Source organism: Branchiostoma belcheri, unplaced genomic scaffold (assembly GCF_001625305.1).
Source record: "Branchiostoma belcheri isolate BF01 breed outbred unplaced genomic scaffold, Haploidv18h27 scaffold30, whole genome shotgun sequence".
In the NCBI taxonomy this organism is placed as follows: domain Eukaryota; kingdom Metazoa; phylum Chordata; class Leptocardii; order Amphioxiformes; family Branchiostomatidae; genus Branchiostoma; species Branchiostoma belcheri.
Genome location: NW_017803910.1, coordinates 869562 through 895114, shown reverse-complemented (window position 1 = coordinate 895114; position 25553 = coordinate 869562). Strand labels below are relative to the sequence as shown.

At 43.7% G+C, this 25553-nt stretch overlaps 1 protein-coding gene across 1 annotated transcript; it reads left to right on the top strand.

The window, feature by feature from the left end:
* Positions 1-256: 256 nt before the first annotated feature.
* On the top strand, positions 257-25553 carry LOC109474248 (sonic hedgehog protein A-like). Its single transcript, XM_019774517.1, has 3 exons — positions 257-1198; positions 12027-12288; positions 23163-25553. The coding sequence occupies exons 1-3, from the start codon at positions 887-889 to the stop codon at positions 23834-23836; spliced, it is 1248 nt and encodes a 415-aa protein (XP_019630076.1). The 5' UTR covers positions 257-886; the 3' UTR covers positions 23837-25553.

Genomic DNA, 25553 nt, shown 5'->3' with positions numbered 1-25553 from the left:
TGGCCAGCGTGCGCCGGGGCAAGAAAGGATACAAAAGGTGGGAAAATACCTGCAGTAGAGGAGAAGAGATACCTTGTACCAGCGGCGGCTCGCATTTCAACCTCCCAACTCACTGCCGCCGCGATAAATCAAAAAAAAACTTTTATACCTCCGACCCCCGTCACTGGGGACACGTGGGTCCGAGCGCACGACAAATCGTCTGCGCGCTCGTGATTGGTCGGCCCAGCCACATTTCAAACACAGCAAAGGAGTGTGAGGAGTCCCATCCCCAGTCCAATAGAGGAGGCAATCGCGGACGGAGCTACCCTAGGATCTCCCCTGAGGAAAAAAAGGGCGTCGGACTTGCAATCGTCGATGCTGTATTGAATTTTCCTATCTGCGACGAGAGAGTGACCCCATTGCGAAGGACAACCGATTTGTGGTGTGACGACAGAGAGGCTTCCCCGCGACTTTTGGACGATGGCCGTGTTCCGGGGTGTCGGGCCTTGCGGCTAGAAGGAGGTGCCGCTTTCTGCCTTGCTTCATCGAAGCACAAAAGCTGACCAATCGCGAGACGACCCTTCTTTCTAGAAAACCTCAAGCCGCGGATGTGTCATGACTTCCTCACGTCGCCAGGGTGGTTAGAAGCCTTGACGGGCACAAAACGACATAAAAGCTGGTCGCATGGAATTTAGCCGTTAATAGGGAGGTGTGAGGAGAAGGGAATACATACCGCCGTGAGCTGAAGCGGCCAAGTGCGACACACCTCACACAACCTTGCGCACAGACAGACGGCTCGGCGCGTTATATTTACCTACATCACACTACAGCGAGGCCGTCAAACGGGCCTGAGACGAGGAGCCAGTACGGTTCGACATAAAGACAGAGGAGCACTGCTCGGAGAGTTATGGCGGGGGTACTAGCGCGGTGGATGGTCACACTGGTCGCGATATCGGCGTTGGGAACACACTGGGGGCCGAGCGAGGCCTGCGGGCCGGGGACAAGGTACGGCCGCCGACGGCACCCTCGCAAGCTCACCCCCTTCGTGTACAAGCAACAGATGCCGGCGGTCTCCGAGAACACCTTCGGGGCCTCCGGCCTCTTCAACGGACGGATTACTCGCGACTCCGAGCGTTTTCATACACTGAAACAAAATTTCAACACAGACATAATCTTCAAGGATGAGGAAAAAACTGGGGCTGACCGATTCATGACACAGGTGAGTTATAATTACTTCCATTTCAGTGGTCCTGTTCTCTCGCAAACCCCCTTGTTTATATATCGTGTATTGGAAGCTTTTGTCCTTTTGTGGAGCCATTTTAAAAGTTGAAAGGTGCGGGTTTAGCAGCGCTTTGCCCGCTCGACCCTAACACGGGGACTGAGCTAGCAGGACGTGAAAGAATAACGGAATGTGCGTGTGTCGATTAGAGTCCCATAGGAAACCCTGTCAGCCGCCGTACCCTCACGTTGGGGGAAATGACAAGCAAAATGTCGGCAATATGGAGGTTCCCCCCTCGGCAAACAGTCAAAGCCTTGTTTACAGCGTTGGAGAAAGGCCGAGCAAACTGGGCAAACACACTACCAAATCGTTCCCCAATTTAGATCACGGGCTTCCCGCACGACGCCAGCGACGCAGGAGCGTCGGGCCTCCAGGCGGGGGAGATCGGGCTTAGTACCCGGGCACTTAGCCGGGCTGTTAGGCCCTCGCCTGCGGCCACGGGGAATCTGAGGAAATGTGGGGAGATTTACTGTCGCCGAGACACTTATCCCCCATGTTTGAACAGGCTTTACCCCGTGTAAAACATTAAAAGGTTTTGGGGGACAGCACGGCTGCGAACGCGAAACCAGGTTGCTACCCTCCCCCCACGTCGCGAGTTTTCCCACAGAAGAAAAAAATCCTTCCCGGTTTGTATGCTTAGCCACAGAAGTGTATTGAGCGAAAAACCAACAGGACTATGACCAAAGGAAATGACTATTTGCCCTCACTGTGTCAGGGGTGACGATATTTGAACGTTTTTTATCGTACCTTGATACCTTCGCTACCATTGGGACCGTTCTGTTCGTCCAAAATTGTGTCGACGTCGCTGATTACCTGAGCCCTGACCTTTGCCACCGTCCAATTTCCAGCCGTCACGCCGTGAACGTATGATGTATAGGGTAATATTTCTCCCTAAGGCTCTGTGTACCGTGCTAATGTGTTGGCTTGGCTTGTAAACTTGAGGCCAATGCACGTTTAAATATTTAGCATCGCCGGTTGGCGGAAACAATGGACCAGGTCGGCCATCAGTGCTCCGATCTTTGAACGTTTGCTTTTACTCCGACCGATTCGGCTTTGTTTACCTGCTCGCCTGTCTGGGGCCCTTCAATCTGTAGCACACTCGCACACACATACATGTACACATACTCGTGCGGGGTACTCTGGACTTTAGTGTTTTTTACACGCGGTCCCTAAGGCACGAGCAATCCGCCGCATCAGCCGGGATAATCAAATGAAAGCCCGCTGATTTGGAGGAGGCGGCTCCAGAACGGTGTGTCTTCCTGCCATGGGTTTGCTAATGTGTTCCCACCGAGAGTCGTGTGTGTGTGAGTCGGGGGACCCGTACGCCCTAGCTTTGGAGACATCGGGTCAGAGACCCCCGTACGATTCGATCAACTTGGCGCTAGCTAGCCGGATCACGACGTCGTCATTTTTAATTCCGTTCGGTGAATTGGAATTATGCCTCAGTTGTGTGCCGCGTGAGTTTGTAAAAGGGAAAGTCGGGTCGGAGCTTGTCTGTCCCAATCACGATATTTTGTTTGAAGTCACAGGGTGCACAATGTGGCCCTTTATGCTGAACTAAGTAAACACATCGACTTCGGAATCCCTCCCCGCTATTCTGTAGCCTTCTCTCGCCCCAATCCCTTTTCCAAGCGGGGTCTGTTTGGCGACTTATTCCTCGCGGATTTTCACCTTTTATCGTCCCAAAACCGCGTTAAATCTACCATATAACTAGTATTGTGTTAATTGCGGGAACTTTAGCCCATCTGACAGAGTCAAAACTGCCTACGCGCGTGATGTTTGCTCGCTAGGACTTGGCATGTCTGAAATGCGACAGCTCGTCCACCCCCCTCCCCTCCAACCCTCCAGTAGCAACTTTACAGACGCTCTTAGCTTAATCACCTCATCTGTATGCGTCGCAGAAGCTCTTTTTTCCTCAGACCCGAACCCATTTCCGTGTGGCACGCATCTTTTATCTCACTAAAGATCCTGGGAACGATACGTCGTTCCCAGTCACCGTCAATGTCGTTTGATTTTTGCCCCGTGGGATTTCCCGCCCCTTGATGAGGCAAAGGTCAGTTCCCCGTGCGCGAATTTAGATTTCTGAAGTACTTGAAACAAACACAAGCAAATTTTGTCAACATATAGTGAACTATGATATATTGTGCGCCATATGAAGTAGTTGTTTTGCTACATATGTCTATGTTTGTTCAAGACTCGTTTTAAGTGTAAGTGTAAGACTATGAGTACAACCAGTACGTTTCCGTATCATTTAATTTTGAGTTGCAAAAAAAGCATCACCGTGAACGAGTAAAGAAAAGATTGGGTAAATGCAGGAAAATTAGATCAAAGCTTTCCAAAATGTATCATCTCAGTCAGAAACAGACGACCCACAGCGTGACCCACTGCCCGAGGGTCCATCCTTCTTTCCTCTCTCAGACTGCTTTCCCGCCATTTTGTGCCAAACGACAAAGTTGGAAGGAATGACAGAAATTTCGCGTCCGTGTTCTTTGTCAGCCGAGCAAACAGACTGCACTTCAAACGGGGTCTGAAGATGGCGGGAATATGACACGAACACTTCAGTCCCCCACGTCCTTCTGAACTTACGCCTGGCAAAGACGCTGTTACAGGGAAGCCCAAGAATACTGTACAGATATAGTCTTGGCATGATATACCTCAAAGATAGATCATGGCTTATCCTTGAATATTGTGATGTCCTCTCTGAAAAAGGTGGTGATGCTCTACATAAAATCTTCATTACCTCATTGATGTCTTTTTCCAAACAGCTTAGCCCACCTACCTTTTTCAGAGAGGACATCGATCACAATATTCAGATTGTTGGTATATCTTCCCTTTTACATTGTGTTAGCTTCCTCCTCTAGCTGTACGACTACAGAGCAGTGTTAAAGTATAATAAGATTAGAGCAAAATTCGACCAAACCATTGAAGCAATGACGCATACTGAAGCAGGCAAAATTTATTATAAGACGAGAAATAACTCAGTTTTCGTCCAGTAGTCACAAAAACACTCAATTACCAAAGGTTTCCAAGTTCATCTGTTCCCTTTTCCCACAGATTGAACAGGTGAACTAAACATGTGTGATTTTCGGGCAATTAATTTAACTTGGCAATTTAGGAAGTCATAAACGTCGTGTTCGCAAACACACCTTCCGCTAACTTCCGTTTATTTGAAAAAGTTCGAATTCCGCTCAAACAAATCGTTCGGCAGCCTCTAGAACACTTTATGGACTTCAGAGAAGTTCAACAGAATAAGGAAGGAAACGTTTATCGCTTGTTTGGTAACCTGGAACGCGTTAATCTAATCATGGCTATAAAGAAGATAAGAGTAAACGGCAATTTTTGAAGTTTCTCGTGTATCAATATAGACCACTTTTGAAGAATGGTGCATCATTACCACTCTTTCAACTAATCCCAAAGCCCAAGTTTACGTGATCTTACTCATAACTAACTTGAACCTAAAAATGCAATGATAAAAAAATATTCATTAATCTTAACCTTAAGACCCTACAATATATAGATACTTTTGTAATGTACTTTAAGAGTTAGGTTGATGGTGAGTGTAGTATTCTTAAGAAAACATTTGGAATATACAAGTACATCCTGGTGTGTTCTTTAAAGTTAGGCCTTTCTAAGAACCTTGTCGGAGAGATGCCTCGCCAGTCTGGCGTTTTTCCTCGCAAGAACAACATCGTGTCTGTATTTACATTAACACCTTTATCCTAACAATTCGCGACAAAAGCCGGCATTTCTCACACACAAAGGCATCAAAAGAGAAAGTCCTTGATGTCAGTTGACTAAGTCATTTCCCCCCGCCCGAGCTGACGCGCTCTCGCTTCCGTGTCTCGCGAGGTTTCGGGCACGGACGAGGATGTGAAGAAACCACAGAAAGACGACATCCTCCCCACCCTGGGTACACAAGTTTACATTTGAGAAACATCCGACTAAACCGTCTGAATAATCGATGTGAAAATTCCACACGTATGTGTGCATGCAACCCCCTCATGGCCTTTGGATGGGAAAACCCGTCAGAATGAGGGATGAAGAACAAAATCTTAACTGACAGGTGATCATACCTTCACGAAATAAAAACGTCTCCCAACGAACTGTTTGATTTCCCAAGCCTGCCAAAATTCAATATCCAAACGCACTGTCAATGTATTTACAATGATCTCCAATCGCTCCAAGTCACATCACAAAGTCAAACATCTTTCACATTTACTAAAGATATTCGTATTCGTAATGATAGTAATATACAGCGATGTCATGGGCTCTACTCATGCTCTTATTTCTACTAGGGCATTTTGCAGCTCATCCAAACGTAACAAAATAATGTTAGAAAGAGTAAGAGGTAATTTCTGATGTATATAATCTTTTAATAGGTCCGACTATGACTACGTTGTTCAGATTAAATCAAAATGGAATGATGTCCCTATCTTCCTCAGCTGGAAAGTAGAAGATTTCTCCCCATTCCTTATGTTTACAACTCTTACTGCGTAGTTCTTGAGTTGTCCCACTCTCCTTCATACCCCTTTGGTTCTGTGGTGCTGGCTGTGTGACAGCGGAACAGGTGTGTATTTACCCTGGTGTGGACAGAAACACCTTACAGGTACGGCCTACCGTGAACTCTTAGTCCCCCCGGAGTTGTAACAAACACACCTGCAAGGAAAACAACTGGGGACTGGAACAAACACAGGGCCTGGGATGAGAACAGAACGGGGGAAAGGTTTTAGAGAGACTTTATCCCCTGACCTCACGGAGCGAGTGTAACTGTTTGTAACCTTTGTTTAATCTGTAGGTTTGTACAGACCCAGTTATTACAGTGCGACAATCGGGACATGGGGATTCCTTTATAGAGTTGTTTGCAGATTGGAGCTAAGTTGCTAAGGTTGGCAGACAGTAAATGGCAACATCTTTGTGGAGTTCTTTAGTCATTTGTCGTTACTCATTTTCCCTTTAATGACGAGGCTAAACCTTCAAAAGACCTACGTCACCTTAGGCATACATTTAAACGTCGTTTGTTGAATGATTGCTTTGACCTTTTGGTGAGAATACGCCAGGAAGGGAAGAGCTGTTGTGGAACTCAAGAAAACAGGGGACAGTAAAAACGCAAACGGGACGGAATCTCTGCAAACATGTTATTCTATTTTCCCCCAACCCGCAGACCAGTTTCCTAAACAAACAGAAAAACGAGCTCTTACAAGAGCAGATATGCCCCTGTAACGACTTGGCGTTTTACCAGACTGCCCAGCCAGCGCTTTATTTAGCATGAATAGCGAAGGTGAAAGACATTCCTCTCTTTTCATTGGTTCATTACACCGCCCCTCCCCTTTAAAGAGGCGTGAAATCCTAGAGGGCGTTGGAGAATGTCTCCAACGTTTTGGTAAAATAGTTGCACACCTTGAATGACTACGAAGGATGTAAGTCAGAAGACGTTTAGTCACTTCCTTGTTGAGGGGAAAACAGAACGTACTAAAGGTACTAAAGAAAACGACGGAAACGTGAAATCTACCCACAGGTGTTTTTGTTCGTCCAAGTGGCTCGTGTGTTTTTGTGTTTAAAGAGGGACACACGCCCTTTTGGCTCATAAAGGTTTGCCTCTGATACAAAGTCGTCAGCAACAATTCCAGAGTGTTTTTACCTCAGGAGAGTTGTCACGATGTCCAAAATAACAGGAAACTTGATGAACTTGTTATGGTGATCACACAAAGACATCTACAATGTTTGCCAGATCTCGAAGACTTGTTTACTGGCCAGAGGTTGTTTCTTAGAGCTGTCAAACCTACTACTGACAACATAATTGAACAGCAAGTCTTAGATTACGTCCACAAACCAAATTCCCAAGGTCTCTTTCCTTTGAGGATTGGATAAATAAAGCAAAATATGTAGTTTCATGGTCAAGTCTTACTGTGTTCTGGAGACGGCCATTATATACAGTTTTCTAATGATTCTTTGACTTAATAAAAACACATATCGATCGAAGTAGAGTTTAAAGAGCGCTGCACTAACGTTAGTGTCAACTTCAATGGGTTTCCAGGTCACGACATGTTTATCATTCTGATCCATCTGATTTTCTTCGTGATAAGACAATGTATACAAAACACGGCTTCATTATGTAGGAGATAAAGCATACAATTGGTGGCACGATTACCCTAGAAGACCATGGCACCATCCGCGATTTTTTTCCTGACCTTAGATATGTTTCGACCCCTCTCTTGCCAAACGCCTGGGCAGTGTGTATATTATATTATAGTCCCTAGATTGCAACTTTCAAAGTTTGCTAGAAGATTTTCACCGCTGTTGTTAAATCCTCGTGCGCACGGGGGCATCCGACGGGAACAAATCCACAACATTACCGGGTGGGCGAACACCCATCACCGTAATCTGGATTTGTCTCCGGCCTCTGTCATCATGGCTGAAACAATGAGGCCGTTCAGAAGCTGGAGGAGGTGTGTGTGCGTAAGGGCCGGCCTGATCCTCCCGTAAAATCAGTGGGGAAAATCCTCAGGCTTTAGGGGTGGGAAGCTCTAATCTGTTAGACAACATTGGCTCAGCCTGCGGTAACATTAGCCCAGCTGCCCAGGCCTGAACTTCAGTACATCCACCACTGATTACATCTCTACCCACTACAGTACAACATTTATCAGTCATCCGGTACAAATCTCTCCAGGTTTAACATAGGAAGTGAAACGTGTTGTATTTACTGACTGGGTTAATGAAACGGTAATAACAGCCTAGATAAGATAACAAGAGTGCCCCGGGACTTCCTAGTGGTCTCAATGAGTGATTGTACCTCCACGATCACCGCGGCACTGGTAAGACCATTGGCGAAATCAAAGGGATTGTAGGAGGTAATAGTTTGAGCCTTCGGTCAACAAGAGAGGGTAGGATCTTCGTAATGGGCTGGAGAAGTGCCTAGTTAGAAGGTTTAAAGTGATTCTAGTTTGATCTGGAGTGTACCGGATTCGAAAGAGTTCACCAAGGGTTGAATTCCTTATCGTTCAAGTATCTGGCACTCAAGTTAACAAAATGTAGTTCAACGTGGTGCACGTGTGCAACTGTACGATCTACCAACCCAGGTCCAAACCAAGTACTCAAATTGAAGCCAAACTTTTCATTTTTGTAACTATACACTGTCAGTCAACAGCAAACATCGGTAAACTGTTCACTCAAAGTATAGTTCGTCCTGAGTGACCAATGATTCTTGAACACGTAGTCTGCTTCAATTAGTCCAATAAAATATGCCCCTAATATTGAATGCGTATATTAAGATTATAATAGATTAAGCTCTACAGTAATAAGCATAATCAAATATCCAAGCATGTTTTTGAAGCAGCCTTTGTAATATTCTATATATGCTTTCTTTCTGTTGTTAACAGAACAGTGGTAAACGTTTATCTAAATCCAATAATTTGCCAGGTGCTGTAAACGTATAAATCTCTAAAATGGACGCATTTTAAATCTTTCTCATACAGGATAAACTGTGGCAAACAAAGCCAGAGTGTACTGTTAAGTACATGCCCCTAACTCTAAGAAAGAAAATTACCTGTTCTTGAAGTGATGATGATTTTATTGGGTATCGTTCTTTGTCTAAAGTATAGCCTTGTTGTACTGAAATATCCTTACCAGTGTACCAATAGTATGCCATGACACATTGCATAGTCAGCTTTCTTTCTTTCTTTATTATGTTTTGATCAAACTGGTTAATAAAATTAAAATTTCCCTCCTGTTTACAACCCAATAGTCAATACCTTTCATATGTAATGATAAAAGGTATCGATAGTTGATATGAACAGTTGGTCACTCCACAAAAGAGCTTATCGAGGGCCCTTTGATTATATAAGAGAGAACAATAGGTCTTATATAGGCCAATGGGGACCAATCAACCACTTTGTGTGGAAATAGGCTTCACCAGGCAACAGCTGATGATGTAGATATCAGACTTTATTTGAATCATAATAATAAATCAATAGTAAAAAAAAGCAACGGCAATGCTGTGTCGTTGGCAAGAAAAAGGACATAAACAAAACAATACAAGCGATAATATTTTATGGTACTGTTTGCTTGAAATGCAAAAAAGTATGCAAAATAAGTTAACAAAAACTACATTTGTTAAATAAGTACTATATTCTCAATGAATTTTTGATTCTGGTTGTGTGCAATGTGTAATTGTTTTCACCACCAACCATTGACATTTTGTCATTTATTGTTTTGGTACAACTTAGAAAAACACAACGAGGAACAATAGAAAAATATGTTTGGATACCGAACAAATCCAGTGCTAAGTGTCCCACCTAACAGTGATATCTGCTGCTAAAAACACAAACCCTGCAGCTCTGAACACCTCCGTCTCGATTAGTAAGGAAACCCCGAACTGGGTAACCCGAGCTGCGGGGAACACGCCGGCAAAATATGAAGTGTTGTTCTAACGGGGAGGAACAAGTTTTCTTACACCAAACATTTGTGTACAGCTCGCCGCAGGTAGATCTGGGGTAAGGCGGGGCCACACACGGAGACAAGCCGCGAGATGTATTGTTAGGCTTTACCCAGCTTTGGTAGTTCAACGTTGCCTGCAATGTCGTCCCCCTGAATCGTTCCATACCTTCATGCTACATTGTCCTTCTTAAGGGAAGATAAGGAATGCTCGGGTGGGGTAACGGGATCCCGTGCTCGGGGCTGTGGATGTCCTCGCTTCTGCTGTTGGGGAACGCGACGTTTTAAAAACAGCGACATGCGGCCTGATGTTGCTGGTTAAACAGCCGCTCTTGACAGGGAAGTAGAGTGGAAAATCTCTCCCCCGAGGATTTCCTCGCGGATTTTGTTCTAATTACGCCATCCGAGATACAATGGGCCTTATTATCACAACACGGGCTCCTGAAGGAGATGGTTTTAGGATGGTTTGGTACCAGTCGCACGATTGTTTTACGATTCCAAATTGAGAGCATTCGTAGGACAGGCGTACATATGTTGTTCACAATTCCGCTGTAGTGTTCCGAAAAAAGTCTTAGACCCTTGTCTTGCAGTTGGCTCTGTCACAGCCTACTTTAGGAATTCTTCCAACGACATGGCACGACGGCCCTACGACCTCGCGTTAACGCGCCGGCTTCGCTAGATTCTCACCTTGTGTACATCGGAATTTCCGCGCATTTTCCCATGGAGGGATTCCGCGATAGCCGATCACCGGGGTGTGGAATAGCGATATGAACGGGAAAGAAAACACCTTCTACACACACACACTGATCCTTATCTACAGTGAGTGACATTTAATGAATGAGTGGCTCTTGAGCCGCCTTTTGTCAGGCAGAGCAAGAGGAGTGCTAGTGACTTGTCTGTTATTTCCATATTATCTCATTATCGTAGGCTTGGGGATAGCCGCATGACAACAAGCACTATGGCAATCGTAGCTAACAAAAAGTGGCATGACTTTGATTTAAAACCTATATCTAAGGTTTCCCTATGTTTAAGTCATTCTCAATCTTCCAAACTGTTTACACTAAGTGATGCACTAACATGAATACACATGTAAACATGTTGTTATAGCGACGAATACACATGGTGCAGTTAGCCAGATTCTGATGATGGTCCCAATCATTTTTAAAACAGGTCCATACTGTGGTCTATTGGCCGTGGAAAAATAACGATGACTGCCATTCTAATACAAACGCTGTCAGTATACCCTTCAGTCAGCATTATTAAAGATCACAAGTTTTATGTACGGTTTGTCCCGTATATGCCCCAATAGCGTTAAGTATATCAAGATATAACCTTAAATTTTAACTCTTCTATCGAATACGATGTTGTGTATTCAGGACCGTGCTTTATCCAGAACCGTGTCCACGCGTATTTCCAGAACCCATTCAGGCATAGAGGTCGATAGGCGCGGTTCTGGATACGATACCGGTACATTAGCTCCTTTATTTCCCCCATAGGAAGAACATATCAAACCATTATCTGGCTCTGACCCCGTTACCCTGACTCCCACGTGTAAATCTAAAGCACGTCTATTGTATTAGCTCTTCTTACCATCATCTATCAACAACAAGACGGGACTAAATTATCTCCCTGAAATAGAATTACCCTAGTCAGCCTTGTTCCAACATGACGTTCATAATACCCTATCACTGCCAAAACACGAGTATACTATCTACTTGAAACTAAATTACACCCACATATATTGTCCTGGAATAATATTATTACTCATAAGTAGAGGCGAGAACTACCCATAAAAACTAAATCACCCAATTACAACGTTCTTGTTCGTGCATTTCACGAACGTCAAGTCAAAGACAGACTATGATGTCTTTTAGGCACGATATCAGTCATGTCTATTGTGTCATAGTGTGGTAGTTGTAACATATATCATTGTTAGAATACGATAACCTTGACACGTGGGTCATAGCCTGATTTTTGTGTAATATATCAATGTCAAAACAAGACGTACCCTAGAGGCAAAACAAATTATACTTTTCGGGTTTCATCTGCGTATTGTTTCGAAAAAACTAGAAAAAACCGTTAAATTGATGTTGTTATCAATTTCTATAATGTAAGATTTATATTCCATATTTTATGTTCTTTATAGTTTAAATCAATGACGAAATGTATTGGAGGACGAACGTCCAAAACGGTCCCCCTCTATGAAGATGATGATAATGATGATGATGATGATTGTATGTATCAAGACATTTTACCTTATTCTGTGTTTGATGCTTCTGAATCTCATAAACTACGATCCGCATGACTCTAACAAAGGTTATTTTTTTTCTTTTTGCAGAGATGTAAGGACAAGCTAAACGCGCTGGCCATTTCCGTAATGAATCAGTGGGAGGGGGTAAAACTAAGAGTGACGGAAGGATGGGACGAGGACGGTTTTCACGACGGCGAGTCGCTACACTACGAGGGCAGGGCGGTGGACATCACGACCAGCGACAGGGACAAAACGAAATACGGCATGCTGGCCAGGTTAGCGGTGGAGGCGGGGTTCGACTGGGTGTACTACGAGTCTAAGTCGCACATACACTGTTCTGTAAAGGCAGGTGAGTTGATGTGGTGTAACGTGAGGAAGGCAGCAGGGATGACCAGACCACAGTCTTCCTTGCTGACTCCCTCGGTGTACTAACGCACGTGTTCCTCCGCAGTACCTCTAGACCAGTGGGCATCTAACTATGTCGCGTCCATTTAGATAGTAGTACTTTACAGTGGCGTCGAATAACCAAGTGGCTAGGCTAGTTGAACACGAAATCGAGAGGTCGTGGGTTCGATCCCTGGCATGCCTCAATAGACGTTGTGTCCTTGGGAAAGGCACTTTACATGGCTTTCACTCCACTCAAGAGTAAAATGGGTGCAAGGCTTCGGGTGGCTAAGGAACTACCTTTACCTTTTTACGTACTTGTATCGTAGCATATTCTTGTTTCGTTCTGTTGCACTGCATCTTGCTCAGAGGCTTGATGTTCTTTACCTTCCTGCACACTTTTTTTTACTTACACCCCCTTTCCACTAGACGCAGGCACCGATGAGCGATCAAGTATTTCACAGATCGCTTAGCGAATTCCATAGACGAATTTTCAAAATGTTTCATGTGTTTTGTTGTCTGTTGAAACATTATATAATCAAGAATCAGACGAATTGAATTTTGGTCGCTCAGCGATGGCTGTCTAGTAGAAACGGGGCCTTTAATACTGCTATGGGCAAATGACTCTACTCAGCTAGCTTTTGGCTCTGCTTCCTACGTTCCCCCACCTCCCCAAAAAAAGTTTTAATGTCATCAGTTCGTGAAAACATCGTATAAAGTCAACATCTACATGTATACACTAGAGATCTTCTACCAACCATTTATTACAGATACTTTGACACGATGATGGCCACACGTGTGACATTCTGTACGCTAAAGCCGAAAGCAACGTCAAAGCCATGTATCCATGCATTTGAACTAAAACTACGAAGCGTTTCGTCCCTTACAATTATCTTCCTTTTTTGAACATCACGTTGACGACAATTAAACAAAAGGGGTGCCGTTTGTCTAACCAGAGAAAACGCCAGACTTTAAAGCAACATGTAGGGCCCGGTAGACTGTCACTCTTTGCTCTTTCGACACCATTGAAAACAGTACGTCGTTCACTTGACATCATGGCCGTGAAAGGGGTATTCTTTTCTAGTGTAGACGACGATGTTTTGAGTAGCCGTCGTCCAATTAACTGTTGGCCTGTCGCCAGCACTGCTTGTCTGTGCTGCAGAGTTCACTCTAACTTCACTAACAGTTTTCCCGCTTTTAACTCCATGTTTGCATCTGTGTAATGGTATTCGCCTTTGATATCACTGGCTATGAAGTATATACAGTGACTATAACTCTTATTATTAAGAAAATATACATTATACATACAATAGAACATTTCATGAAAGGACAAGAAACACATAAGTCGTATGAAAACTGACAAGTTGTCTAAGGATGTGGTTTTTTGTTGTTAGACAAACAGCTTGCTGAGAGGGCTTTCTTCCACGCATTCCTTCTATTATGGTTTGATTGATGGTTATTTCCCGTACAGTGTTTACCTTTCCTAACACCGTAAGAAAACATGAATGCTCTGACCGTAGCTTTGACCTGCAGGATATCCAGACCCATTAGTCTTGTCTTGACAGCTCTAAGAGGCTGTTTGAATGATTGACAGTTATGTCTGACGTGAGGAATTGTCCTGTGGGAGGTCAGGTCAACTTCAACTTCACCCTGTTGTGTTGTTGTCACCACTTGCTGCTTCGTCGATTTAGAGAAAACAGTGGGCAGTCTTTTCTTGAAAGTCGCTTAGGGAGACAGGGGCCCTCTAAATGGAAGGTAAATAGACAGAGAAGACCTGAAGAATTTTTGATGGAGAGGTACTTGTCTGTGCCTAACAATAGTTCAAAAGATAGCACAAAGTTTTGAGCAGTCGACAAGGTTGACAATTGTTTGGGCTATCCATAAGAATGTCTTCCCGAATCATTTCTGGTGTTGCAGAGTGTAAAACCTTTTCTTAGAAAGCCTTTCTCTGCCTTTCATTGCCACTTTGCACGTCGAATATGGACGAACACTGTAACTTTTTGGAACACTCCCAGAAGCACCTTTTGGGTAGCAGTCGCCACATCGCGTCAGGCAGGTGGGGATGGGAACACCTGGGAAACCGACCTCCAGCGGACTGACATACCGGGCAAGGTTTGCTTGGAACGCGGAGATTTGGGTTACCTGGCTGGAAAGGTGTTCACGGACCATTCCGCGTCTTAAGTTACATGTTTTGCAAGAGGCTCTTAAGATGAGGCATCCAAACATACGCCCCCTGGGTAGTACATTGTCTTGAGCCCGCTGCTGTGTACATGTTTGTGCGACGTTGTTGTCCACACTCTTACATAAGTCTCTTCATACCTATGAATGAGAGAGGTTCCAGAGCTTACATTACCTAGTCTTTTAATCGTGGATAAAAGATTCACGGGTCTGCAAATCACTTGGTAAACACAAACAAACAGACGTGATTAGGCAAAACTGCCTTTTATGTCCGCCTTTACGTGCAAAACGGATAGTGACTAATGCTGACTATCCTCTTCAATGAGCTCAAAAGAAGTAACTGTATTCGTGACTTTTTAGTGTAGTGAGGTTAGGTCGATGATATCTGTATCAACCTAATGTAAACCGTTCCTGTTTATGCTCAACTGAGGCAAGTTTCAAATCATCTTTCATATGATTTTACTCATCAATGGCATTATCCATCAAAAATGTGACAATATAGACTCTAGTGCGCAATAATTTGGTTTGATAACCCAATGTCTATTGTTATTGTAATGGAGTAATACCAACTTGTACAAGAACTGTACAAAATTGATATACACTCTTTTCTAATGTTCCTATATACCATGATTACCAAAATCATTTGTTCTGTTTTTCTACCCAAAGAAATTCAGTTTGCAACATGAAAAAGATTTTCCTCTGTGTAAAAAATATAAGCGCTGAGTCTAAAGTTGCTCTTGAAAATTCGACGACTTTGTCAATATTACCTTCCTTAACTATTACAGGTTTGGGTTAAAACCTGGACAATGTCGTTTAGAATCTTACGGTGGTTCATATCAATGGTTCGGATCTTTAAGTAGACGTTTCCTACAACATGCCGAGTGCATTCTTAGGGTATGTTTTGGCCAGGTGACTCTTATGATGGTTCATATCAATGGTTTGGATCTTAAGTAGACATTTTCTACAACATTCGTGCGTTCTTAAGAGATGTTTTGGCCAGGTGACTCTTATGATGGTTCATATCAATGGTTTGGATCTTAAGTAGACATTTTCTACAACATTCGTGCGTCCTTAAGAGATGTTTTGGCCAGGTGAATCTTATGATCGTTCGGACCTTAGACGTTTTTATATAAGTTATGACATTCCGAATGCTTTCTTATGGCATGTTTTGGACAGGTGACTCTTATGATCGTTCGTATCCATGGTTTAGACCTTCGACATTTTCTATAGCATTTCGAGTGCGTCCTGAGGACATGTTTTTGCCAGGTGAACCTTATGATCGTTCAGACCTTAGACATTTTTACGACATTCCGACTGCATTCTTAGGGCATGTTTTGACCAGGTGAAACTTATAATGGATTGTACCTTTGACGTTTCCTACAGCATTCCGAGTGTGTTCTAAGGACATGTTTTGGCCAGGTGAAACATTGTGAGGTAGAGATCCCCCTTACCTGCCCCACCCACCGTTCTGTCATGCCCGGCTGAAGGAAACGGTTACGCCGAGCCGGGCTGTCTCAAACCGCTCCGCTATGCAAAGAAACCTAATCCCACAGACCTCACCAGGAAGGTGCAAGCTTTAGGGTAGGCTTTTTGGGATGCCACTTTAAGGAATGCTTTGAGGAATCCCAAAGTAAGGTGTTGCCCGGAACTTCTCTCAGAGTTTCTGCCATCACATCTTTAATCTGTACCGATCATCTAAGCAGTCTTGACAAAAAATGTGGGCATGGCATGTAATTCAATTAACCGTGATGCGAGTTGGTAAATACCGAAGAAGATATTACATTAACTTCCAATTATCCATAACATTGAAAACCCGTGCGTTAACCAATGACAAAGAACTGACCACTGCCTTGCCGACTGTTTGAAAGATGTCGCATCAGGAGCAGAACAGGACATTAAGAACTGTTCAAAAAAGGGTTCAGGACCTGTTTACAATATGGATTACTAGACACTGACAGGTGTTTTAGGTTGCTAGGCTTGTGGACATTTTTCATTTTGCCGGATTTAAGTTGTTGAGAGTATCACAGACAACAAAAAAGACCTGTCTTTACCACGATTGCCAGCTCTTTGTTCCGTACCAGACATCAAAGCAAAGAGATATCAAGAAGCATTTGAGGATCGAGTGGGAAGACGGAGAAGAATCAGGGGAATGTAGTCCATGTCCTGAACTTCAAAAGATGTAATATAGTGCGGGGATTGAGATGGTAGGCCCGGGATTTCTGTCAGCGTCAACAAGAATGCTTTGAGGGATATGCGTGGGACCGGTGAGAGATAGCGGCGTACAATATTCATACACCACCCCCTGCATTCCAGCCGCTATAGGTTAGCAACAGAGACCGACCGCAAGACAAATTTGTTCGAACAACACGACGTTCTGAATAGTCCTGAACTGTGTCTCTGTTTCCTTCCTGTGATATGCTTTATTCCACATCTCACGACTTGTGGTCTGTGTTTCATCCGAAGCGGCCAGATCAGACGCAGTGAACAGTGTAAAATTGTTTTCCACAAACCTGTTGATGATCTTTGGCCAACATTCTCCATCGACGCCTGTGACCTAGGTCAGAGGTCAAGTTGGCAGCTCCACATAAGCGGCACCATTGGCATTGACACAACAGTTCAATGGCCTCAAGGCTGCTTAAAGGCTTATATTGATATTGGTTACACAACTATGTATTTTGTGTATTGTTCAAACCACAACCCATGGTTTCGCAGTTAAAGTGACTGTACACAAAATTCATCTTTTTGTTAATGAAGTGAAAAGATTTTTGACTGATTTCTTTGCTCCGGAAAGGTACCTGACCTCAGCCAATAAATCAATTAGGGGTTAAGAATTTTTATTGACACAGCTTGTGTGCAACAACCTACCAAAGGCAGAGTTTAGGGATATTCGTTTAAAGTTTTATTTCCGATACGAGAACTAGAAAGACTTCAAAGTTTCACAGAGCTTGTCCAAAACATTTATTCTGTTAACGCGTTTCTGTCGATACTGATGTTGCAGTTGATAGAAGTTCTTCATGATAGACCTTAGTAGATCCTACTTCAAAAGCCTGTCGCATCATAGCATATAAGTGAAAACTGTACAGTCTACACTATTATGGTCAGTGTGCTCAGCAAATTTCTTCCCCTGGTCCTTAACGTGCCACGCAATGCTTACTCAATCATGTCTTATCGGCGTATGAAAGAGTGGCCATCTAAAGTAGTGTTTGTCAGTGATGTTCGGTATTAAAGGAGCCGACCTTCAGTTAAAACCACGGCCATTGACACTCGTCCAATTAGTCCTAAGGGGGCAAACATTACAGAACATTAAAGCTCGGGGCAGTGCCAATATTACGTGCCGACGACAGACGGTCCTTCCTGCGAAACTTGTCCATTCGTCACAGTAGCTTCGCGGAAGAATAGGAGTGTTAATATTGAGTTTTCCGGTTGAGCTGTGTCATGATGGTGGTGGAACCTACTGTCCGGTCACCCCTCCTCTTCCCCCGCCTCTTCCTGGCCTCTCGCTCGGTCCTTTGGACGTTTTATTCCGTGACTTCTTCTGTGGGCACGGACTGGTCACAGTTGGGTGTCAGACCAATCGCACATTCCTTACTGCTCAAACGGAGAACATATTAATGTTTCTGCCGCCGATGACTGAAGAGCTGCCAAGGTGACCTATGTTTCAAAGATGGCGGATGCTTCATGTGCACATGCCGTGACTTATGTCGGGGAGGTGTGGCCTTGTTACCGGCCACTGCCCATGCTGTGTGTTCCGTGAGTGAGCTAGGGGGACAGAAATTTTATACAAATTGTTTGCAAGCTCTTCTCCGCTGCTTTGACGGAGAAATTAAACATGCAAGGCGCGGCACCTGAACAAATATGGCGACCGGGCTTCAAACACTGGCCGCGCCGGCACTGCTCAAACACGCCCCGAGGCTTGCCCCGAGCTCATATTCAGACCTCTAGGACAAATGAGTGCGAAGGCACGATTTGTATTTCCGACTCTTCCAGCAAGCTGTTATCTGAGAGGTTGATGTGCCTTGACTCTGTTAGACACCAAAGATGTGCTCCTGTGTACTTCCCTCACTCATGCAGAAAGTATCGTCTCCAGTGGCCTTCTTAAACAGATTTTGAGATTTGGGGAGGACCTTCTCTCTATTTACTCGGGAACCATTTTCAGCTTCCCGGGCTCTGTGAGGAGTGGGTAAATAACGTTAAAGATCTCACGACGCTGTGGAATCTCCGCACGCCGCGGTGTCGGTTTCACAGACGTCGGCACAACCAAGATGGCCGCCCGTCATTTGCACATCTCCTAGGTTACACGCCAATAAAATACACGCTGGGACGAGAATTAGGGGTCTTTTAGTCAAGTGTAAACTTCCAAATGAGCGGGCGACTTAAGGAATTACTGAGTGGTTTTATGTGGTGGAATTAGGGCATAATGGAGTTAAAAGGCACGGGTTTTACGCGCGGGGTGTTGTCAGTTGGTAGCAATAAACAATCGTAAAGTCAGGTCAACATCTCACATCATCATCATACAAATTTAAACAGTCCAGTTTTTTCGTCACGTTCTTTGTTACCATGTTTAATGAACAGTGAAATACAAGGTGTTATTGAAGTTTTGTGCACTTGTTTAGAAAGGTCTCAAAACATCAGAAAGTCTTAAATACTTTTGCTTTGCATCCACTATAGCAAAATATAATGTTTACGTATCAAACAACCGGTTATGATACTTATGTTAAGCCTTTGCATAAACTACTGCAGCGGGGTTTATGCAAAAACATGCCATGTTTAAATTCTGCTTTGTGACGTAGGATAAGTCAGCTATCTCAGTCATTGATTGAGTGGACTGCCCATTGTTTGCCGTTGTCTCCCTCATTTTTAACAAGATATGCAGCCTTATTTTTCACACGCTAAGAATGGGGAAGGCGGGGCGACACACTTTCTCAAACCTGCCCGATGTTTCACGGCCGTGGAAAAGGCAAACATTTGTTTAGGTTGGTGGGACGTCCTGCAAATGGTGGGCCGTCACCCCGCTTACTGTACCATTGTTTGACGGGTTCGTCCCTTCATCATGGCATGCACTCACTGATACAGTATAAGGAAAACACGCCACGTTTTTGCTGCTCACATAGACTCCGCTTAAACTTGGCCTAAAGACTTCTAGCATCTAGAACGTTGAAAAAAATAGGACATATCAAATATACGACCTTCTGTTCTGTTGTTTCGTGCAGTCAAATTACACTCGACCTTACATGCACAAGGTAACGATAGATCTTGTAACATGATAAGAAAATACTCCCAAAGATAAGAAAATTATCAGTTTGATAACCCTAAAAATGCTTTCAGAATAACAGATGGATGGTCTGAGTTTGATGTAAATCTTTTTGTTGATAACTAAATTGCTCAGCAGCCATTGCATAACGTTTGCCAACCTCTTCTAGTTAACGTACAATGACAACTCTTACATCTGAAAATGTGAGGCCTGCTGACATGTTGGTAAGAATACACTCTGAGACATGAAGACGACAGTTGCCTCATTACCCTTTGAACAGAAACCATTGATAGATGTTGAAATGTAGCATCAGCATGTCATTTCCGACGACTGTGTGTAGCTGTAGCCAAGATCAACAGGTGCTTTTGTGAATCCTACACCTCCCCTAACATGTGTTATCTAAGTATCTTCACGTGATAGGAACTGCACGGCATTTAGGTAATAATGTAACGTTTGGCATTTTACATGCCATCGACTTCCTTTCATTCCCGCCGGAATTCGTCACGAGGTGAGCCTGAATGGAAACGTTATCTCGCGGTATCTCGCGTCCTGTGTCCGCCTGGGAGGTCACCATAATGGCGGCCTCCATGCCTCATTTCTACCCAAAAGCCTTTGGGAGGAGGGACAGTGTGGCCACGGTCATGCTGCCAACAATGTCCCCGGCATGGTGGTCATGAATGGGACTGTATAACTCTGCCTTGTCCTCTTTAAGGCAATCGGGACAACATGGCGACCACAGCCCATTGGTCGTCTGTCATACACGTACACAAGGGTCTACAGCACAAGTATGTCAAACTGGGCCTCTTGAATGCCAGGATTTCAGACTTGTTTTTTGTCTGAGATTTGGCCAATAAAACAACCAAAGACACGACCTCTCAAAGGCTTTGATATAAATAGACACAACTTTGTGCGTTATATTTTGTTAACACACTGAAATGTTTGAGATAAACAAACCAAATGAAAGATTACCTTTACTCTATCATTCGGGTCATTAGTTACAGGAGTGCACCGATGCTAAATCATGACATAGATGACAGTCAAAAGATCTACTTTCAAACTAAGTCGTGTCGACTTCCTGCAGGCATATTGTATCTAGAACCCTACCTAACTAGTTCTATGTCAGAATGGGTCAGGGTTAGGTTCAGGCACGGTTCTGAATAGTTTCCGCGTACCTCTAGGCATGGTTCTGGATGAAGCACGGTTCTAGAGACAACAGTGCGGTTGTGCGGTAGATTGCTACAGGCATGTGTAACACGTGAACAGCGTGTGTGTGAGTATATAGCTGTTCATATGCTCCACGGCTGTCTGTGTCTCGCCTGAATCTTTCAACCCGCGAAGAGGCGGTCCTCGCTCTTACATTCCGTCCACATGACCATGTATTTGACTTGGAACGTGTCACCGAGGAGCCCTTTGAACGCAAAGTCAAGACGACTCTTTCTGTAAACGATTTGCACGGTGCGGCCGTATTTGCTATCCGCCGCTTGCCTTTCTTCTGCTCTTTAGATGTACTTGAGTAATTTTACACTCTGTGTGATGAAGCGTTTTCGGACACGCAAGGTACAGCCCTGGTTAATCCTCGGTCGATGCTGTGGTAAAACATGTCGCTAGGGGATACCAATTAAGTTCATTGACCTACTGATTGACACCTTGTCTGTTGCTATAACAACAGCATCTTATCCGATAAACAAAGGTTGATAACTTTACTTTAACGTAATACCACATGTTGGTGTTCTACTCATGCCAGACGATTTAGATTGCCCCAGCAGAGTCACCTTATAGACTGATCCTAACTGTCCCTCATAATGAGCAGTTCAACCAATTATAGTATGGCAATTAGTGGTTGGAACAGTGAGAAAGGGTTGCAGCTTGTCTGTCAAAATTGGCATTTTCGTGTTCGGATTTTTCTGTTCTACGGTTTAAAAAAATAGTTGAGCGGGCTATATGGGAGGTTAGCCCCTTGGTACACAGGTGTTCTGCAGCCTTTGGCCAGACACCGATTGATTGCGAACATGAATGATTGTAGTTGCGAAGTCTGCCTGGTTAATCTTTACTTTATAGTAAAGTAACACATGTTCTACTGTGAGTCACCTGTTGAGCATGACCTATCCCTTCCTGTTGCCGTAGCCACTATACCACATGCGGTGTTTATACATGTATTACCCATCAATGAAGTACAAGTTAATGCGAGGCATAGCAATACCTGTAAAAACGGACAGTATAGATTCAGGAATTAAGTATAAATTGGAATAGCTTCTACCAACGAACAAAGTCAAAGCTTAACCACCCTTAGAATGTTCTTTTAAAGGCTTTCTGTCATGATAGCAAATTCGTCATTTTACTACGGTGTTTTGAAGTCTGTCTAACGGTTTCTGATGTTGATGAAATTGTTGGATGATGTTAAGTTGATCAAAATTGTACAACACCATCCTAGGATCTTTAGCTTTGTAAGAACAAACAAAAACATCCACCATGAAGCTCTATTTGGGGTTGTCCTTCGTCTTAGAAAAAATCTAAATATAAAAACAAGCTACTATCATATGTAACTGGGTCATGGTTTATTTGCTGATGTGCATATAGTGGACACGACCTCATTCCATTAACGCCATAATATTTGTACTCTCAGAAGTTAACCTACATAGCAAATAGTATTAGATAGATACAAGTGACGTGGTGTAAATATGGCTCGTGACGTTTCAGACGGCATGTACGATTGTAAGGGTCCTGTTGTATCTATAACTGAGCGTACAATCAACCAACCATGCTCAGGCACGGTTCTGGATAGTCTTCCCGTATACAGAACCGTGCCTATTAACAAGTGGTACAATTTCAGAAGCGTTAGTCGTTCTTATTGTCATGATGTCTTATTTTGTCACCAGGTTTTCAGGCAATTTTAATACCAACTGTCGGGGCTTTGATTGGTTGATGGATTAATTGATGGATTGTTTGATTGAATGATTGTCATCATCCGGACTAGTAACATGTCGTAGCAATATAATAATCTCGTATTTCATGTGTATACCTCTTATACCATCTAGCCTACCAAACAGAAAACTGCACGCGCAAGGTTCCCTATACACTAGATAGAATCAGATAATCCAATCTTCTTTATGACTTAGCACTGTCGACCCTGTGGGCTTCGGTCCAACTTGTTTAAGGTCCAGACACCGACAGATCGATAGATGTGAATCTGTCCGCAGTCCCTGTTTGGTATTCCAGGCGGATCCTGCCAAATTACTGATAATCAAAGATAACGTTACAATTGTACAGTTGCGGTACCGTATGAGAAAAGTTAGACAATTAGGATTTTATAAAATAGAATAAGAAGCAATGTTATGTTGTGACTATCATTTGCATGTGTGTATGATACAGCAAAAGGAGATTCTAACACCATCATGTTTTTTTCGTTGCAGAATCCGACACAACGGCGACCCAGGGCGGTTGCTTTCCCGAGGAATCATGGGTAACAAGGGACGACGGGAGACGGATTCGAATGCGTGACGTCAGACCGGGCGACAAAGTGCTGAGCATGGATAGCGCAGGCCATCCCGTCTTCAGCGAAGTTCTGACGTTCATGGACCGCGATTCTAGAGGACCCTGGGTATACTACACCATCCATACAGAGGACAGGAATACCACCGTCACGGCCACGCCCTCTCACTTGGTCTTTGTGACGGAGTCACGTGATCCGAGTGCAGGGAGGGTCGCCAAGTTCATGAGTGACGTGCGGCCGGGGGAGTTCCTCCTCACGCCGGAAAGTGCCGGAGGAGGGTTCCGGAAAGTGGAGATTGTTTCAGTGACAATGAGAGAAGAGAAGGGCGCCTACGCCCCACTAACTGTACACGGCACCGTCGTCGTGGACAATGTAGCAATGTCCTGCTACGCTCTCATAGAGAGCCAGGCGCTTGCGCACTGGGTGTTCGCGCCCTTCAGACTGTATTACCAGCTGACGTCATCGCTATGGGACGGTCCATCGCATGACCAGACATTACAGAAGGGGGTGCACTGGTACCCCTCTTTTTTCTACAGATATGGAATATCCCTGGTTGAACCGACGCTCCTACACCCGACGGCGGCGGATTCATGATCTTGTGTAATTTTCAGAAAAAAATCGCTGTAACATAATTATTTTTATGTCTGTCTGTCTGCTTCAAGGCCCCTTAAGAGAAAAAATTTGAATACTAACCGCCTGATGAGAGTGTGAATAGTACACATGTATATGCGACAAATGTTACCATGCCTCAGTATTTATTTTTTCCTTCCTGGTTGTTGAAATTTTAGACAAAGTGTCTACTCGGCTGTGTGTGATTTTGTGGTGTAATTTTTAACGACAAAATGATGTGTCCAAGTTATTGATTATCAGTGCCCTTCTCGAAAACCACAGAAGTACAAACACCCCCGTTACAAGAATGGTATCGTCTAAACACGCCTCAAGTTCCAAAGTATCTTAGAAATGTGAAAATATTTTGAAAATGTAGATTTCCTTTAGTAACGAAGCTAAAATGGGCTGGTTTTGGGCGGCACCATCTTGCAAACGACTCAGGATGTTTGAACTTGTTGGGTTTCAAAGGAGCACCGCCCTAACAGACACTCATGCGCATGCGTGCGAACGTGTGTTATAGACCATTAACCTAGAAATCTAACCTTAAACTGCTGCAGGAGAATCTCTAACTTCATTTTTAGCTCTAGCAAAGCGCCCGAATGTGCTGTTCATTGGGTGAAGAGTATATAAGACTTTGGTTAATCACATAACAAACATGATAAACACCCCTAAAATAGCCTCATGCCAAGTCCTGACCTCATCTTGTTTTTACTATTTTTTATTCATACTTTTGGCATTTCATTGTTTGTAGATCTATTCCTGCCATTTTACTCGAGAAACCCTATACTAAAGTTCACTACATTTTCTGACCTCCCCTCCCCCCTTACATTTTTCCAACTGGTTTGGCGTACTTAACTCTTGAGGCTCGTTTTATTGTTATTTTATCTACATTTGACGTCGTCATACTCAACTCTGGCGCCAAAAAGAGATGTACAAATTTCTTCTTTAAACGAGCGCATCAAAACGTGTTATTCTATAGAAACGTACGAAGTTACAGGTTCTTGCAGCTACTGGTTTTTTGTTTGCATCGACGTATTGAGGAGCCTTGAGTCTTCTAATTCTATCATAGTACAAGCCACAAGTCACGTGACAAGTCCGTTTTTGGATAATCATTTTTTGTTGTTGTTTTTGTGTTGTACAAGTCTCGTATGTGGTTCAAGTGTCCCGGATGTGGATTTCACAGTGTCCCGGATATGGGCTTCTCTGTATCCCGGATGTGGACGTCACAAATGAATGACTGGTGTACTTTTTATACCGAGCGACTGCTTTTGTGTTTAGTGCAAACTATGAGGCCAATGTGGTTTCCTGCAAAGTTGTATATTATGGGATGTATTTCTCCTTGTCGTTGGGGCATGCGCCCTGGGGGAGAGAAACGGACACTATGTGAACCACGTTGTTGATTGGGTGTTTCTGACAAAATGATATTCCATGGAAGGATGGATATACATTGATGTATTATAAAAGAAAGAAAACATGTATATTCGTTAGAAACTTTATTTTGTTCCAAGATTTTATTTATATAATAGCTTCATATTCTATATCACAATCTATTAAAGAAAATAATGCAGCTCTTCTGAAACTGTAGCTTGTCAGCTGAAAGGTTAAGTGTCTTGAATAGCCAAGATAGTGTCACACACATCGTAACTTTGTACTTTTTCGTTGTTTATAATAAATACCCCCCACGGGGTCAAATCTAGAGCTG